This window comes from Cuculus canorus, chromosome Z (genome assembly GCF_017976375.1).
Source record: "Cuculus canorus isolate bCucCan1 chromosome Z, bCucCan1.pri, whole genome shotgun sequence".
In the NCBI taxonomy this organism is placed as follows: domain Eukaryota; kingdom Metazoa; phylum Chordata; class Aves; order Cuculiformes; family Cuculidae; genus Cuculus; species Cuculus canorus.
The window spans coordinates 44,195,982-44,214,553 of record NC_071441.1 but is presented as its reverse complement, the minus strand read 5'-3'; the positions used below and the strand labels follow the sequence as shown (position 1 = coordinate 44,214,553).

Below are 18,572 nucleotides of genomic sequence, written 5' to 3'. Positions count from 1 at the left end.
ATAGTTAGTAACACCTTGGAAATAAGCTTAGGAGAGACACAGAGGAAGACTGAATTTATCACAAAGCTTTTTATTTAAGGATTAATAGATTTTTAAATAAATGCATGAGGAAAGGGCTTCACCAAGAATACACCACAGAAGTTAAATGAAACAAATAAGATTAGAGTATTACATAATGTACTCCATAAGTATATTACCAGAATGCATTCAGGTCAAGAAGGTCCACGCTAACCTCAGGTTGCATTTTAAGAACTGGCTGTACTATTACTTGACTTGCTCATTTCTTTTCCAAGGCTTTCAGAAAATCTTTAAAATCTGAACACAATCAAAGTAGCAGTCTGCCACCTAGAAAGTAAATTTGCAGGTGTTTGTGTATCCTCAGTTACAAGAGCTCTCAGAGGGAACTCCAGCTCCTAACAGAAGTTTAGCAATGCTGGAAATCCTCTTGCATCATAAATATTAGTATGACATTATACAGAAAGCCCTTGCTGCTGGCGTATTTGTACCTGCATTCCCAGAACAGAGAGTTAATTAAAAGAGCAGTCACAACAAGTGGATCTACTAAGGTACTAATTCACCTTGACTTAGCTGAAAGACAAAGGCACAGAGCAGCAAACACTGTTGAAAAAGAACTCCAGGAGTACACTTACCTAAATTTAAGAAATCTGAGCTGGTAGAAGGTGGAAATGAACTGTGTGTGGAAGGAACTGTACTAGCTGTAGATTCTGAGGTTGGATTAAGAAAGTCTCCAAAGAGGTCTGGACCAGACAGAGCTTGATTCTCTGAACTTGATGACATTGTGAATGGGTCAAAAGGATCAGCTAAAAAAATAAACAGAAAACAGAATTATTCTCAAATTTGTTATAAGATAAACCAAGTTGAAAAAGCCTTACTCCTCTGGGAGCAAAATCAAAAAGTAGAGTTCACATTGGTAACTGCAGAAACCTTCTAAGAATGTTTTCTGGCAAAGAGTCACCATCTCCCCCCTCTTCTAGATAACTGTACTTTCACGTTGGTATGAAAAGTATTTCAGCCACACACAATACCAACAGTTATGTCTTCAAAGAGAGATCTTCAGCAAAGTTGCACACATTCAATAACGTTAATTTCAATCACATAAGAAACACCTTAAATTTGAGTGATCACCTGCATACAGACAGAAGAATTACATTTGTTAAATACTCTAGAAAACCATAGATCCAAAAAAATCTAAAGAAAACAGGCTATTAAACTACCAAAAAAAAAATAAAACATTCATACTACCACTTTGACTTGACGGCATTGGTGACTGGGGCTGAAAGCGCATCGACTCAAGAATGAAAGTCAACAGAAGCAAGGCTGGTGTCCAGTGATCACAATAAGAAAAAACTAATTGGAAGAGTATTTATAGTCAGCAACATGTGACAGTCAGCTGGAATCATGGCTCAAGATCTTCCTGTTTCTGCTGCCCCCTAGAGTCAAAACCCTCAAGAGCCCAGGGACTCCTGCCAGATTCATTCGGAAGCTGTAGAAAACAAATAATCCTGCCATGGTGCTCTAGTACGTCCTGAGGTGATGAACACTTTGCACAGGATTCAGTATTACTTCAAAAAAATTGAACTCCGGATTGTTATCAACCTATTTTACTGCAGCATCGCACATACTCATCAAATACAAGTTCTATGTGCACCCTGAAACACAGCAGTGGCCAAATATTCTCACATCTGCAGTTATCTTCTTATTCAATTCAGAGTTAGAATGAAATACACAGATGACTACTACCAGAGTGTTTAATGGAGTAGATATAAGAAAGGAAAAGTTAGAGAAAGAATAAAAGTAATAAAGCTTCTCTTTTATAGACTTCTGTAAAAAGGATAAACTAAGTGATTCCTCTTTGATGACAGTAACAAAGTTCAATACTGAATTACTTTAAAAGGAATATTTGAAAATCATCTAAATGCTCTACAAAAACCGTGCAGCTGTATGCGGACTATCTTTGTGCAAATAAGCTAAAACTTCTAAAAGTCTCGTAGATTATTTGATAACATCCCTGAAAATCCTACTGTAACTTCAAGCAAAGAATTCCTGTGGCCAGGAGTTTAGTCACGTATCAAAGAGCTAATGAGCCATTGTTAGGAGGAGCAGAATCTCTAAATTAAAACACCTTGTTTTAAATACCAAAGAGATGGAAGCGTAGAACATTCTCTTTCAAGATACAGATCTGCCATCATCATCAGTAAAACTAGCAAGAAAACACCTTTTAGCAGTATCCTACCTAGGTAGTTATCTTACTGGTTTGAACAACAGTCTACAGGATTTCCAGTGGCCTAGCAGTCTTATTTGATTAACACTCAAAAATCCCACATAGCCATTGACCTAAGCAGAACAGCCCTGTACCGCATCTAATGCTATTGTTTTAGGTAAAGTGCAAGAAAGCAGAAAATTACTACAATTCTATACCTTAGCAAGAGAAGTTATTTACATGTGGATTTAGGAAAGCACCTAGCATGTAACATTTGTAGGGGAAAGACGTGGATTTTTTAACAATACTTTACCTCCCTCGAATTCAAAATCTGATACTTATCTGTTTACATAGTTTAAAGCTAGCAGAATATGGAATGTAACAATATACCTGAATAATATACAGCAATTTGTCTCCTCCATGCAGTAAGCCACCTATTCTTTGGAGATTTTTCCTATAGATCAACATGTTTTCAGTGTACAGATCAAATCATAATGCTCATTTTCTAAGCACAACGCAAGCAGTTTTTATCTGTTGGCCAGCCAAAGAGTACTGACATTATATTTACATACCCGAAGACATGGCAGCTGCTGAAGATGTACCCTGAGTGGTAGCTGCACACTGACTGCTGAAAAAGAAATCTGTTCCTTGTCCAAGAAGATCTCCAGTGGGTTCTTCTGAAATCTGTGATGCACTACCCACAAACAGGTTGTTCAACAAGTCTGCGTTACTTGACGAAGAGTCTGTTTCTGAGATAGGTGGTTTCTGTTCTGGTGAAATATCAGAGTCTAGTCCCAGTAAATCTACATTCTCCTCAGGAAGAGATTTTTGTAATGATGTAGATGGAGCTTCAAAAAGCAACTCTCCTTCTGGGGTAGTAGAGTTATTTTCATCAACAATCACGGCACTTTCTTCACCTGGAAAGGTAGGGAATTCCTCATCTGAAGGCTCACTCTCCTCCCTGTCATCAGACAGGTGAACACGATCATTTTTAGACGAATTGTCCTCTACTCCACTTTCTGGACTTTTTCCTTCTTGAATAAAAAGAAAACAATTCCAGATTACCAGGATTCTGCTGCCAACTGGATAAGACAGACTTACACAGTAAGATCATATGAAATCAATCCTTAATTAATCAAAATTCACAAAATAATTCATGAAAAAAGAGCTGTTGGCTACCACTTCTTTGTACAGAGCAGGCAAAGAGGCAGCTCGCTGCCACACCTGCCATTCTGCAGGGGCAAGTATTACAATTTCTTTTCAAAATGAGAGCAACTTGGACATTTACCTTGGGACATCATACAACTTAGGATGTAGCAGATTACTTTGTTCCTCACAATGACAGCATTCAATGACAATTTTGCCAAAGCAGAACCCAGAAAAAGGACTTACAAATGCACTATAAAGTTACTTTTTCTTAGTCCAAAGATACTGATACGGACACCACTGGCTGTTCTACTTTGTTTCCTCTGTTACCCAGCCAGCCTAAGTGGGGCTGTGAGAATAGAAATGCTTCCTTGCAGACCTTTAAGATTAAGTTTTTTGCACAAAAAGAAAAATTTAGCTCAGCTTTTAAGTTATATACAATACTAGTGCTTATACAAATGAAGCAGAATGAACCCTTGTTAACCTGCAGAGCTCACCATTTAAACAGCTTTTTCTCACTGTCCATGACTTTTGCTGCATAAGAAGGTTTAAGCATTCATTGAAAGGTGTACAAGGCAAACATGCAACAAACAGTTACTTTAAAAGAAAACCTGTACCTCTCCAGTCCAGAGAATGAAAGAAGTTATTTGCATCAGTACTACTGCTGTGTGGGGACTCTGTCTCGGTAGGTGCACTTTCTGAAGACTGCTCCAGCTGGGATGCTTCTGCTTCATACTGTGCAGTTGAGCCTGGTTGTCTAGGCAGCTCCGGTTTCCCTGTAAGATAGATTTTAAGCCAGACCCTTAAAGAAAAACTTAGAAAACTCAATCCTGGTCATAGCAGGTGGAATTTGACTTGCCTATGTACTGCTATAACAAGACAACTGACTCAAAGTACCTACCACTCTGCAAAGGTTCCTGCCCTCACACCACATGTGAGATTAGCATTATTAACTTGTTTCAACTGCAAAAGCTGGTAGGATCCTATTTTTAACCATAATACTAAATTAAATCAGACTCTTGGCAAAATACTCAAGCATTCTATTTACATTTGTAGGAGTATGTAATTAACACCTTGCTTGTACCAACCATCCCCTAAAATACGCAAGAGCTACAAACAATATCTAAAATATTATACAGAACATCAGAAAAGAGCAAATGCATCTACAGAAGAAAAATCCACAGCACAAAGCCCAAAAAGAATGTGGAGTTGCTAACAAATATCTCAAAGGAGTTAAATAACACACTTTGTGCTGTGATTAACTAGTCCTTACATTTCCCATTTTACCAAGATCAGATATTAAGTGACTCTTGTGTAAGACTGAGTTGGGCTGAGTTAGACTATTATATCATCTCCCTAAAAGGAGGCTTCCTTGCGGCAAATAAGATGACTCCCTAAATTAAGCATTTATCCACTGTATTAAAAGAATGGGACGAATGGTCAGAAGAAAAATATTTGTCTAACTCTAAATACAAACTAGTAGAGTGCTTTTTCATTTTCCATTCACATACTGAGAGCTTACAAAGATGCTGAAAAAAATAGCCTGCCTCAGAAAATACACATTAGAGATTATGATTAATGAAATAGTGTAAATTCAATTTCAATAAGGCAAGTTTTATAAATCCAGTTCACGGCACTTGGTCTTGTCCTACTGCCTTTCCCCATCAGTTTTAAGAGATATTTTCAATGGAATACCAAACCCTTACTCATTTATCAATGAGAAAATGAAACTGACTTAAGTATCAGTTATTTTTACAGATCCTCATTACCAATGAAGTCCTAACTTTAGTGAACCGCGAGTTGTGTTCACGGTAGGATTTTAAAAAACTATATAAATTAAGTTAAATAGAAAAGTACCCAAATCATAATACAAACCAAACATATCCTCTTAAAAAAAAAGAGATGAGAGCAGCAACTACCTTGTATCAAAAGAAATGTAATGAAGATTTACCATACTAAGAGCAGACAGTAAGATCACATGTACGATGTACTAAAGTCACTACAACAAACTCCATCATGCTCATTATCCTGGAAATACAGAGAAGGCTTAAAAGCCTTTACAAAAATGTCAAGCTAATTACTGATACCAGGAGAATAAGAAAGCTAATGAACAGCATTACCTGGAATTAGTGCTGGCATCTACAGATGAAGTACAGAATATGCAACATTCAAAAAAATTAAACATCTGCTGGGCCAGTAGTAAAGTAAAATGAGTAAAAGCTGAGAAACTGAAATACAGCATTACTTGGCTATGCATAAGAAGGACCTCAAATGAACATTTTTAGTTAAGACCATTTGTGAAGAATGCTCAGATGATTTTAAAGCGAAGTGATAATAGCGCCAGTTCAGCAAAATATAGATCTTTCAAATAGTTTCACCTACAAATCCTGGCTGTGACAATTCCATTTGCCAAAATGCCTGCAAATAGCATATTTATAGTTTCATTAAGCAAACATAATGGCAGTGGAGGTAAGACAAGAATCCAGTATCAGAGGGTAATTGAAACTCCTTGATACAATGCAAATTTTTAAGCGATATTTAAAAAAAAAATCTTTTAAATTTCTTTTACTTAAAGGAATGTCAGAAATTAAATAAAAGCCTCAAGCAGTAAGTACATTAGATATATTATCATGTTCTCTAGTTTTTCAAGACACTCATTACCAAATTTTGATAAAATCTCTTGTTGTTCCTCTCGGGTGGAGAAAAGGATCTTCGGATTCAGTCCTTTTATATTGATCTTATCCCACGGTGGCTGTTCACAGCTAGGTCTATCTCTGGGCTCCACCTCTACTTCCAGATTGACTTGAAATAAATCAGGATATTTTTCTTGTATGTCACAGGCATCCAGATCATACCTGCAAAGATACATAACAAGTAGATTCTTGATACTAATGGCTAACCAGATTAAATACACTGTAGTTCAAGACAGAATTTTAAAGCAATTAATATAAGGTTTAGTACATGCTGTATTTGTTTACTTTTCCCATATCTTTAAACAGGTGGTATTCTGGTACATAATTTTTTTTTGCATTATGAACAAAACCTTCAGTTTTGAGGTGAAAAAAGGAAAGAAACTTCTGATTGCAATCAAAGTCATCTCCTTCCTACGCTCACTGAATTTACTCCCCACACTCATATGTTGCTTAGGCAGGTTGAAACCATTTCAAAGAAAACTTCTTCCAGTCTCATACAAAAGTGTGTCAACATACTTGGCGAATTTCACTGTGGTGGCATTTCGGGGCACAAAACCCGTGTGGAATTGAATCTGAAACATCTTCATGGAAGCCATCTGTTGAAAACAAGAAATAGAGGGAAACTGCAGAAATCCACATCAACAGTATGCAGTGTTCTGCCTTTAATATAATGCAAAGGATTTTCAGTATTAAAGTATTTCAAGGTGTTCGTTTGGCTACCATTTCGGTTTAATTCTGTGTATACTTTATCTTCGGAGATTTAAATGCAGTTTAATAAATCTGTTACTGTCAGAAACAAAATCAAAAGGTGTTGAACTAGATACCTCCTATAACTGTATCAAAGCCTGTTAAATTTTTCTGTTCTGGAGGCTGAAACTACGTGATCATTATTACGAACCTTATCATTCTTCTCAATAACATACACTCGGAAAAACTAATTGTGCAATACACTAATCAAGTAACATGTCATATATAAACAAGTCCGCTCAGAATAGATTTAAATGCAGCTCATTTAAAAGGACACTTAAGTCATGCAAAGAGTTTTCTCCTGTGCAACTTCTCAAGTCAACCATTCATCACAGGCAGAATTATAGGACTTTTCCAAACCCATTCATTATAATCATTCAACTTTCCCAACTTTTCCTTCTGGTGACAGAAAAAAACCCAACTTTCCCATGTGTGATCAGCACGTGAGAATCCAGAAAATACTACTATAGAAGATTCATGTAACTCCTTGTCTTGCACAAATTCAAATTACAGCAAACAAATTCACCATGCATTTGTTTCTTGGCTTACAACACATGTGGAATAGCCCTGCCAATCCTTAAAAAGCAAGTAAAGTCCAGTAATAGCCTATTAAATATGATATAATAAAATCGAATTATGACAGCTTTCCTTGTAAATTAGCGTTTATTCAACATTGTAATGAGAATTCAAGTCACAGGCAGAGTACTACCAGCAGGTTGAGCAGTGCGAAGTCCCGTGTCTAGTCTTGAGCTCCTCACTAAAAGACATACCGGGGAAAGTTCCTCCAATCCATCTACCCCCACTCTGAACTACATATGAAAACCTGAACATTCTATTAAATTAGTTCTCTTAATCCCTTGCTATGCAAGACATTTTATGAATTAAAACATGAAACATGCATTTTCCCTCAGGAGAACAAAGACCAGTAAGAAAATTGACTCTAAAATCTAAACTTGACTCTAGAAATAGGGCCCACAACCACATGGATTTTTCTAGCCTGCTTTGTACAGGCAATCCCTGGAATTCCACTTCTCTATTGAATATTTTTCCTTTGTTCCAGTTTGCGTGTAGAGAATTAAGAAGTTCTGGCTTGTGCAACTTAAGAGATAACAATCACTGTCTAAAAAAAAACTGGCTAGAGGCTTTCCATGAAAATACAGTAACTATCATTACTGAAGTGAGTTCCAGAAATGCTTACCTAAGCATCTACATGCAGAGAATGGACATACATTTTTAGGCTTGAAAAGGCCAAATTCCAAAGTACATGAATACTCACATTTCTTTGAACCAAGAATAGCAAATAAAGGCATGTAGTTGAGACCACAAATACAATTATTTTGTAATAAACCAAAACTGCCAACAAGAAAAAGCAAATCTTCCAGGCTATTCAATTTATCATTACCTTGGCTTGTAGTCGGCCTCCTAACGTTGACCTGGCATGATATATTATGATGAGAACATCTCCTTGGACTGTTATACCTAGTGGAATTACTGCCTTCCCATCTTCAATCTTAAACTCCCTGAAGAAAATATATCCAGTTAGTTTCATTTTTAAAACAACTGTATTACCTTATGTTTCATTTGGTTTCTACAAGGCTTTCAATACTGTTGTGGTTTGACTTAACTTAGTCAGTTTTATGAGTAACTTAGCTGCTGTAACTAACTTCATTCTCTGAAAGTGAACTGCATGTTTTTGACAGTGTTCTTCTCCCAAAGCGATAACACAGAACATTGGTATGCAAAAAGGCCAGTGCTTATACTTAACCAAGGCCATCCTCACACTGTCAGAAAAGAGGCTGCATCTGCGAGGAGGAGTGAATAGGGCAAGTGTCCCTAAACTGACCAACAGAGTATTCCACTCCATATATGTTATACTCTGTATAAAATTGAGAGATCAAGGATCTCTGTTCTGCAACAGTAGACATCCAGTAAGGACCTTGGGTGTCTGGCTGCAACTGATCCCAGATCTGCACATTCCTGAATCCAGTTCCTGAGTCGAGCTCCTTCCTAGCCACAGACCCATTCCATCTTGTCTGCTCTGCAGCATTTGTGGTGATCCGTAGTCATTGAGGGGTGGGGTAGGGGTGCAACTGGTGCGATCTCATATTTGTATGTATTTTATTACTTCCTAATTTTTTCATTATTATTATTAGCATCATCATCATTCCATTTAAGCTGTAGTTTTAGTTTCCAACCCTCAAGTCTCCTTCCCCTCATTTTCCTCTCCCCTTTCCCTGGGCAGGTGGAGGGGGAAGGGATTTGGGAATCCAACTGCACAGCTTCAGCTACCGATATTTAGTTGAGTGGAGCTAAACCATGACAAATACCAAACCACAAAAATCTGCTTCAAATTCTTTTACAGACAAGGAATTAGCCATAAATGATTAAAACTTAAAAGCTGCTCTAAAAATAAGAAGATTAACATCAGAGCAACTGAAATAGTTAAACACAACAGTTCGCAAATCAAATACGGGAAAAAATATTTACTCAAGTAGCTGCTGGGAAATGTAAGAGACAGGATATTATAAAGAAAGCTGTTCCAAAGAAAACTGCAGAGAGAAATCATAGCTGCACTGTTGTGATATGCTAGGACTCCCACTGAGGGACAGTGGAAGACAAAACCAGTGGAAAACGTTACAGCTCTCCACAGCTATTTCTGTTACTACTCTCTTCAAACTAATAAACTCCTTACAAGGCTTGGATTTATAGGAAAGCTGAAAGGACTTTGGTATTCTCTCATCTGTTCTCTGTCTGTCACTATCAACATCTAGAACTGTTAGTATCATTTGCAAATCCTGTGCTAAATTACAACAGACAAGAGCTGAACAGGGGCTACCATGCCTGGGGAATCCTTACTGTTTCCAAGACTGAGATACAATGTTCAGTTCAGTACATAGACGCTAAGGATCAATCTTCCTTGTTTACATCACACGGAGAGAGAGAAAAGAGATCTTGCTCACCTCTGCCTCTCAGGCCCCACTGTGACATGCCAATATCACCCCCACTTCCTGCAGGTACAGATCCAAGCTACTATTATAACCGTGTTGTCTGTTCCCTATTATTTACCTTCCAACATCAGACAAAAGGGGACAGCTTTCTGCTCAACTGGCACTTGAAAAATCACACTCTCACCTCACAGTGAGGACTTCATATTTAAGTTAGTCTAGAAAAATATAACATGCTCTTTCAGAGCAAATCAAAACCTGGACTTACTTCATTTTGTCGTATTCCTGGGAGGTAGTGGTTACTCTCTCATCACCAACATATACTTCACAGAAAGGCCTGCAGCCATTACGCTGCTTACTGAAAAGAGGAACTGGAGTCATGACAATTGATCTGATAAGGATGGGCTTGCTGTGAGGAATAATGGGTTCTTCAGCCATCATGTCACACATGTATTCAATGTACCTGTTGAAACAAAAGAAGTTAACTTATTTAGACAGACCACTAAAATCCAAAAATGGGGAAGCACACAAGGGAAATTACTTCTGCTCAGGTCCAGCCACTGAGCAGAGACAAATGATAACAATAAAACACTTGGAACACTTAACAGAATGTCCAAGAAATGGATTTTCAAATCTGGTAGAATTTCATAAAGCAAAAATTGAATATGGAGAAATATTTACAATCCTTAGCCAGCCTCTCTATTTAAGGACAGCCACACAGTTCTGTGCAAAGTCCTGATGGCTGCATCAAAACAGAAAAATATACTGCCCAGAATATTGAATACAGAACTAGATGTGAACTCATATACACCTGCATCCCATCATCCAGAGAAGTCCAGACATTTCCTTAGGCCTGCAGCTTTACATATATTCAAATTGTAAAACAAACTAGCCACTCTTTCCAAAGTGCTTAAAGAAAAACCAAACTAGGGGAACTATTTATTTTGTACCTCACACGTAGTGGATCAAAGCTGCACAGTGGTTTTGAAGCTAGTAACTCAAATCTTCCTTAAAGCTTTAAATTTATCCTCATTAATATAAGTTACCTTGTAAAGGACACATCAAATATACTCAAATATAAATCTCTACAACAGCATAATCTGTCATTTATATACTTCACTAATCCTTACTTACCTTTCTAAATCTAATACTTTTTATATGAAATATCCTTACTACCAGTGCCACTTGCTCCTCAGACTTTGTTATAAGATCTCTCAAATTAAATGGATCAGTCTAAAACATTTGTCAAAGTATACAAAAATCGCCTATGCACGCAATCCTTTAAAAAGCAGAAGGCATTCTTACCTAAACAGAAAAGGTCAACAGAAATTACTATTGGTCTTTTCACAGAACTTACAGCGTTCTGATACAGTAAAACCTACTCTAATAAACTAGTCAACATGGAACAAGTCTTACACATGTGGAAGAGTATTTTATACCTAAGAGAGCGTTCAACAGCACTGCATACCCTGCTTTCATTCCTAACATTTCTTCACTACATGTCATACTTGACTTGCTTTCTACAAGAATGTAAGTAACTTAAGGGCTCACAAAATTCAGAACCATTTCTTTTACTCATGATACATATGTCTTTTCAAGTATTTTGCTGTTCTGATACAAATACTATTGAAATAACTTATCTTCCTAAAAAACATCCTATAAAAATTGTAGCATAACTGCATAACCACAATACTTGCTTTAAAAGTACCCTACAAACAGACTGATACCTTACCTTTTATGAGAGGGCCAAATGCCAGGTGGACAGCGCTTCATACTGAACATATAAACTGCAGCTTCAGCAGTAGTGAAGAGACGACAGAAACACAGAAAAGAACAAACTACAACAGCAGATGCTGCTCTTCCATCCTACAAAAAAAATTGTACCTTTGTTACTAAAGTGAGTGGAAAAGAGCATTACAGAATCTAAAGAAGAACGTGCTACCTCCTTACTTAATGTAATGAAACCATTATATTTGGAATTTGTATCTGAATGTGAAGTGTTTTCATTTGATTTCCACAAACTACAAAAGATATTACATATTATCGGCTTGCTCAAACGTGAATAATCACTTTAGCTTAACACTGTTTGAAATTTTCAATTGATGTTTACTATCTTACTATCTCTCATAGGCATTTTTGTCTCCTGGCTACTACCCAAAACCTCAGTTCCATGCTATTTTTAGTTTGTAACCATGGACTTCTGCCTCAAGAGACATCCTAACATTCAGAAGAACTAAGCCACGCAAACCTGTTTTGTCTTCTGACTACAACTGCCTGGGATTAATAGCTTGCCACAGAACTAAAAGGAAGTTAAAACAATGAACCTCTTTCTGCAGAGACCACAGCTACACGCATCACAAATTCATCCCTACACTATAACAGACTGATGATTCAGTAGAGGTAATAGTTGACCGAATAGGACCTCTCAAATCCTTTTGCTAGCAACATGGAACAGATCTTTATGTAGTCATCTGGCATATGAGTGTAGAAGTGGAGAAGAAGGAAGTATTTTTCCTCAGCTTGTTTTAACAGGCATCTTAAAAACCAGGTTTCTATCCTAACCATTCCTTAGATCAATGAGAAGAAGGTCCGTCAGCACCATAAGAAACAAATCCTTAAAGAGCAGTTCAGCAATTCATTATTATTATTACCGCTGGTGTAACTAGCAAGCCAAATGATTTCCAGAAGTCACTTCCAAACCAAAGTAATCTATGATTCTACAGGCTGGGCCCTGCCTTTCAGTTAAATTTCAAAACAGCTGGAACAAAAACTACCTTGAGATCCCACACTTGGGACAAAACATTAATGAATACAAGGAAGAATGAAACAACACTGATCAGCACGACAAGCAGTGACCTATGTACACTTGCATCACAAAGTCACTTCAGAATTAAAGCACCACACCAAGGGGAGAAAAATTATTGTACAAAGAAGTCACGCGAGTCAAGCAAATCCTTTGCAACTGTGGCATGAAGTCAGTGGACAAATTTACAAGACTGTAACAGCACTTTACAGAAAAGCAGTATTCACAACAAAGAATATCCTAGTCATTAGCAAACAAATCTGATAACAGAAACTTGCACTTTAGGAAGAAGATTGTTAAGGTGCTGAATAGGAACAAAAGAAACACTCCCATACAGAGAAGAGTCTTAAGAATTTCGATTTCTTTTCTTTGTACGTTTTTACAAGTATGATGGATCTTGGCTACCAAAATAAACAAATACAAAACTCCTTAGGCATAAGCAATCAATTACAGCAGCAATAAAAACCAGTGATTGGAAAAAGTTAGATTTTGAGAATAACTTTTGTTCAAAAGCCTCAAAAAGCTAGACAGAGGAGTTATGTCTAAACTACTCCAAAAAGAGATAGGATTCCTAAAATAAATTACAAATGTATAATTCATAATGTATGTATAATTATCTTAACTTGGTTCATTTACACACAGATCAAATACAGCTATCGAAGGAATGCTTTAGCATGCTTGAAGAGCTGCAACATATCCAGCTGCAAGTCTCTTCACCATCAAGCTCCACCAAGATGATCTTGTAATAACACCTTAAAGCTGGGCAAGTTTTCCAGGATGACCATAACTGCATGGCCCTAAATAATTACACAGAGCAATTGTTACTATAGATGTCCACAAGTTACTCCAGCTTCTGGAATGTGTGCTGCAGTCTTGAAATATCATCAAAACAGGATGCCAGTTAAAAACAGATCCCAATCATTGCCACTTCAGAAAGACTTAACCATAGCTGAACTGGAAAGCTGCCACTGAAACCTAGTTTTATTTCACTTGTTCTCAACTGGATCATTCAGATTATAATACAAGGTAAAAATTTCAGAATTCACAGCACTATCGCAAACTTCTACAGTAAAGATCAGAAGATCAGGAAGCCCTATCTGGTTCTGAATCCCTGTCACATAGAAGCAGCTTCACCTTTACAAAAAGCAACTCATGTTTTGTTATCCCAGAACATGTATTAGACTAGAATATTCTATCTGTACCAGAAAAAGTATTCTTTTAAACCTAGATTTCCTAGCTTTTAAGTCTACAATGATTTCTAGCTGAATGAATACAAGACACATGCTGCAGCGAGCATTCACTTCTAGTAGTTCTGGTGTATGCTCTTCACATCACATTTGCAAGCAGCCATAAGTATATACAAGCTTCCCTCATACCAAAGGAAGAATAAAGACTTAGGTACCTTGAGGGAAACACTTCAAGGGAAAGATGTTACAAAAACTGTTGCTAATTCATCACATCAGCTTCTTACCTACTTGACTAGCATTCACCTGATACTGAGATATTATAAGTATCTCCTCAATACAGAATTAGATTCCTAGCCTCACAGCAGCACTGAAAATTCCAACCGTTTTCAGGAGCTGGTTTTAACTGATTTTTTCCTTACAAAACTCTGTTTAGGAAGTACACTTTGTCAGATCAACATATCCCCTCTTAGATTCTGATAGCAATATCAGAATCTAAACATAGACTACTATACTAGATCAAAGGACTGGGTTTGAATGCTTTCCAGCAGCATCATAAACATTGTAACAATTGTCATGTTTCTCTTTACTGCACAAGAAAATAAGAATGTCAAAAATTCACATGTAATTCTCTTGAACATAACAGTAACCTCATGTTTGCAGATCTTGAACATGGTAACTACTTTTTAAAATTCTCCCCTGACATATATTTAAGGTTCAGTGGCTCTTTATTGCCATTTTTATTCTTTTTTGGTTTATATCAAGGTTAATGATACATTAGAGAATAGTGGAAGTTACACAGCAATACGCTGCCAGCAAAGGCAAGCTCCACCAAAAGTCTCGTAGTCAGCTTCCACAATTCTGCAGATGCAGATTACATTCTAAGTGGGAAATGCAGTGTACACCCAAGCTGGCACTCAGAAGACATGAACAAAAAATGAAGAAAACACTGAGAAGATAGGGCATATTTTCTCCCAAAGGCTACTTTGCCTGAATCTCCCCCATGCATTACCCTCCATGCTACATGCATGCAAGCAAGAGCTGTATTAATAATCTTAGTACTTCGCCTAAGGAGAAAATCTTCGGAAATAACTTTCGTAAAGACATAGCTGGATGAAATTGCACTCAGGCCTCACACTACAGAAAGCCAGTAATGTTCACAAACTGAGTGGATACTAGCATCCTTATTTAAAGCTGGATTAGGCAAAGCACTTCAGATGTAAACCAATTTCTTACAAGGCAGTGCACAATGCAAACATTTTTCTGGTCTTGCTTCAGCCATAAATGCATGTTCTTGCATATGCTATAAAGATTCTGAAGACTCGGTGCTCGTCTTGCTGGCCAGCCACATTCAGAAACCTGCAATGGGAGAGACAGTAAAGTTGAGAAATAAAATTACATAGTCACATGCATTCGCATACCATAAGCTGTATACGTAAGAGTCAATTTTATACTTTAATGCCATCTTCAAAAAGAAGGTAAGCAAGATGCTCATGAAAAGTAGCTTCACACAGCATATGAGGTCTGACACAAAACCCCCTGAGCCTGCAACTTTTTATTTAACAAATAAATAAAATCTACTATAACAATATTCAAAATAGTTCCCTTCTGAGTTGGCACACAGCAGCATACAATGCTGCCAACATTTAAAACAATTCCACAGATCATTTTATGAAAGGCTGTTGAGGACCTCTGCTGTTCTGACAAAAAATGGGTTCCTCTGAGCACCAACTTGGTCTTTGGGAAGAGGGAGCCAGGTCTGGCAAATAGGGTGGGTGCTTAAAAGCACAGTGATTTGCCATCAGCTAAAAACTGCTTCACAGGAAAACGCATTGTCAGCTGGCATTTTCCAGCCAAGTGTTAGAAAACATCTCCATTTGAACATGCGTCCACTTGTATTCAGTGAAGCGATCAAGCTGAGCCTTATCTCGCTGTGACAGGTCAGAACATGTTCTATAACTATGTCTTTGTGTCTCCTCTCCCATTTTTGCTTCCAGAGCTATAGGGTTAGTCTCAGATTTTTTGTGTCAGATCTCATAAGCACCATTTTATATGATGATGTGCAATAAAACTCCAGTCCAGTCTATGGTCTGCTGTACCAAAAGTATCAAAATTCAAATTACTATCTGAAACTTTCTTACGGCAAGGAATAAAGTGAAACAGTTTTCAATTTGATTTGTGCACATATTTGTATGCAAAAAACCCCCAGAAAGGCTCCGTTTGCTTTTACATTTGTCCTTTATTCAAAGGGCCTCATAGTTAACTAATATTCCTTCTGCAATTAGTGCTACAAAACACTACCAAATAATCAGCCTTACTGCTGAGAAACTATATTCTTAAATTAAGCAGTCCAGTAAGACCACAGTATATCAAACCCGATGCTTTAGCACTTGCAACACCTAAAGAGTATAGATGTTCTACCAGGACCAAAGAATTCACTTGTAAAGCAAGCTTTTTCTGTCTCTTTTTAACCAGAACCACTACTGCTGGGTGCGGAAGACAGGAGTTTTCCTTATCCACATTTTCTTACCCAGGTAACAGTTACTCTGAGATGAACTACCTGAACTGATTGACTATCATAAAAAATTCTCAAGGAGAGTACCAAGTTCAGGAAAAATGGCTGAAAGAAACAGTTTGACATACAAAGCCTCCTACAACTTTTCACTGTATTGTAGTATTTTAATTAAAAAAGAGAGTAGTTTCAGAAAGCTCAAATTACAACAGATTTAAATTGAAGTTCTTTTGTTAGTGAAAGCTTATGCAAAGTGACCACTGAACAAACAAAAGGTAAGTCAAACAGTCCTCTATAATACTGTTCACCAGAGGATTCTACATAGGCTTCAGTACATCTATCTCAAATACTAGAATAAGCAGTGAAAGGATGTTGCAGCACTACAGCTACAAATGAGAAAACAGCCTAGAAAAGCGTGTTCAAAAAAGCAAAAGACTGACTTCTTTTCTGATATACCTTTCACTTTCTACCTAAAAACTATTTTGATTTCGAGATATATACCATACAACATTACCTTCTTTTTATTTAGCTATGTTTTAAGCTCAAAATATTCTGCATCATTAGCAGAAAGATGGAGAGTACACAACATCTCTGAACAACCTATTCCAAGTAGGACTCAAACAAGTTTTATCATCTACTATTAATTCCCAGCAAAACAAAGATCATAAAACAAAATTAATGTCAAAAAGACAAATGCAGACCAGAAGACTTCCAGACCACTGGTAGAATTAGCTGTGATCATATTACCATTCACAGCAGCAATGCATCAGGAATATCTGTGTATAGGCACCTCAGGTCTTGCATAATCAAAATAAAACAACCCCAGGGCAAACAATTTCTCAGTCACAGAGTTTATAATTCCATAAACAGAGATCTTTGTAGGTATCTTTGTAGGTTAAGGAATAAATCAGTTCACTTCACTGCATCAGCCTCAGTGGACTTTCCAGCAATCCAGCACTAAAAAGCACTGATGAAGATTTTGCGTCCTTCCTTGCTGAAAAGCCTCTCCCTAAACCGTCATACTGAACTAGAGGCAGATAAAGAAGTTGATTGCCTTAACCCAAAGAGGCAGTAATCATTTTTCAGGTGTGACAATACTTTGTGTACAAGTTTACAAGCAAACAAAGGGAAGGAAGTGACAAACACTAAATAGAACACATTAAGGATACCTCAGCCTGACAGTTTAAGTGAACTGGATAACTGAAGTAATGCTAAGGGTGGCTCTGCAGCATGAGGCCCCAGAGGGCCTTCCTGTAACAAACAATGATTCTAGATTCTCCTGTGGGCAGTCAGTGTTGTGGTGAAGGACCACGTTCACTACAAACTTAGGTGAGCTGTAGCGTGGCCAGTGCTAGACAACTCACAACACAGTAACAGTCTCCCTGTTCACCTGAACTGTATTTAGGAGCAGACACTTATATCCAGTGTCACAGCACCTAGGAAGCTGTCTTCACTACCATGTTACTGAAATAGACAAATTTCTTCATTTTACTAACAGAAAAATAACCAGAAGGGCTAACAGAAGCACAGCTAAGGTATAACAATATTTCCAGTACTAGCAACAAGCAGTCAGGGCATATGTAATCAAACAGTATGTAGTGGGAGAAGGATAAGGTCCAGTAAATGTCAGTTGACAAAGAGGTCCCACCTTCAATAAAGGAAAAACCTCTGAATGCAGGAGAAACTGAAATTTTAGTCAGTTTTTCTTACTATATTAAGCATTGTCCATTTAAATCTGAAACACATAAGGTATCTGTACATGTTTTCAAAGATAACACCAGCCTAGGAAACAGACTTTAGTCAGTAAAATTAAATATTAGTCTTTAATCGGTTATATTTGGATTGAAAGCAAAGACAAGCAGAATATGGGTTACTCTATGGCCTTATGCTTATACTTATTCTTTTATAACATTTTTTGAATGAGCAGCCTATTTTAACATACTTCACAATAAAAAGCTGAATGTATAATGAAGACATTTTGTTGAAGACGTTTAACGGAAATGGACAAAAACTATACACACCCTATTATGGAATCTTGAAGGTCTGTATGTTCTTGGAGAGAGATTGTACACAGCATAGTGGCCAGGATGTTTAGAGTCTAGACATAACCGCACATCTTCTATGTTATTTTTGATGGCAGATTCTACACCTTCAGCTGGAAATGACATCACTGAAGACCGAACAACAAATATCAGGTGAAGTATTCACTTTTTTCATGTATTAAGAACAATCAGAAATTATCCTTATAATACACATAGCTATCATACCAGCAATTCTGGAAGTGATGTATGATATATCCAAGTCTCCTTTTGCATAGCTGA

General features: G+C 37.2%; 1 protein-coding gene across 1 annotated transcript in view; it reads right to left on the bottom strand.

The window, feature by feature from the left end:
• The window catches only part of GAK (cyclin G associated kinase), a 68,634-nt gene that overhangs the window by 19,285 nt on the left and 30,777 nt on the right, over window positions 1–18,572 (bottom strand). The window contains exons 12-22 of the mRNA XM_054053853.1: window positions 18,519–18,568; window positions 18,273–18,421; window positions 14,976–15,098; window positions 11,485–11,618; window positions 10,021–10,215; window positions 8,210–8,327; window positions 6,577–6,656; window positions 6,029–6,222; window positions 3,985–4,143; window positions 2,794–3,255; window positions 651–821 (exon numbers count right to left, since the gene is read on the bottom strand). Coding sequence (XP_053909828.1) covers window positions 651–821; window positions 2,794–3,255; window positions 3,985–4,143; window positions 6,029–6,222; window positions 6,577–6,656; window positions 8,210–8,327; window positions 10,021–10,215; window positions 11,485–11,618; window positions 14,976–15,098; window positions 18,273–18,421; window positions 18,519–18,568 — 1,835 coding nt within the window. The remainder of the gene's footprint in view (window positions 1–650; window positions 822–2,793; window positions 3,256–3,984; window positions 4,144–6,028; window positions 6,223–6,576; window positions 6,657–8,209; window positions 8,328–10,020; window positions 10,216–11,484; window positions 11,619–14,975; window positions 15,099–18,272; window positions 18,422–18,518; window positions 18,569–18,572) is intronic.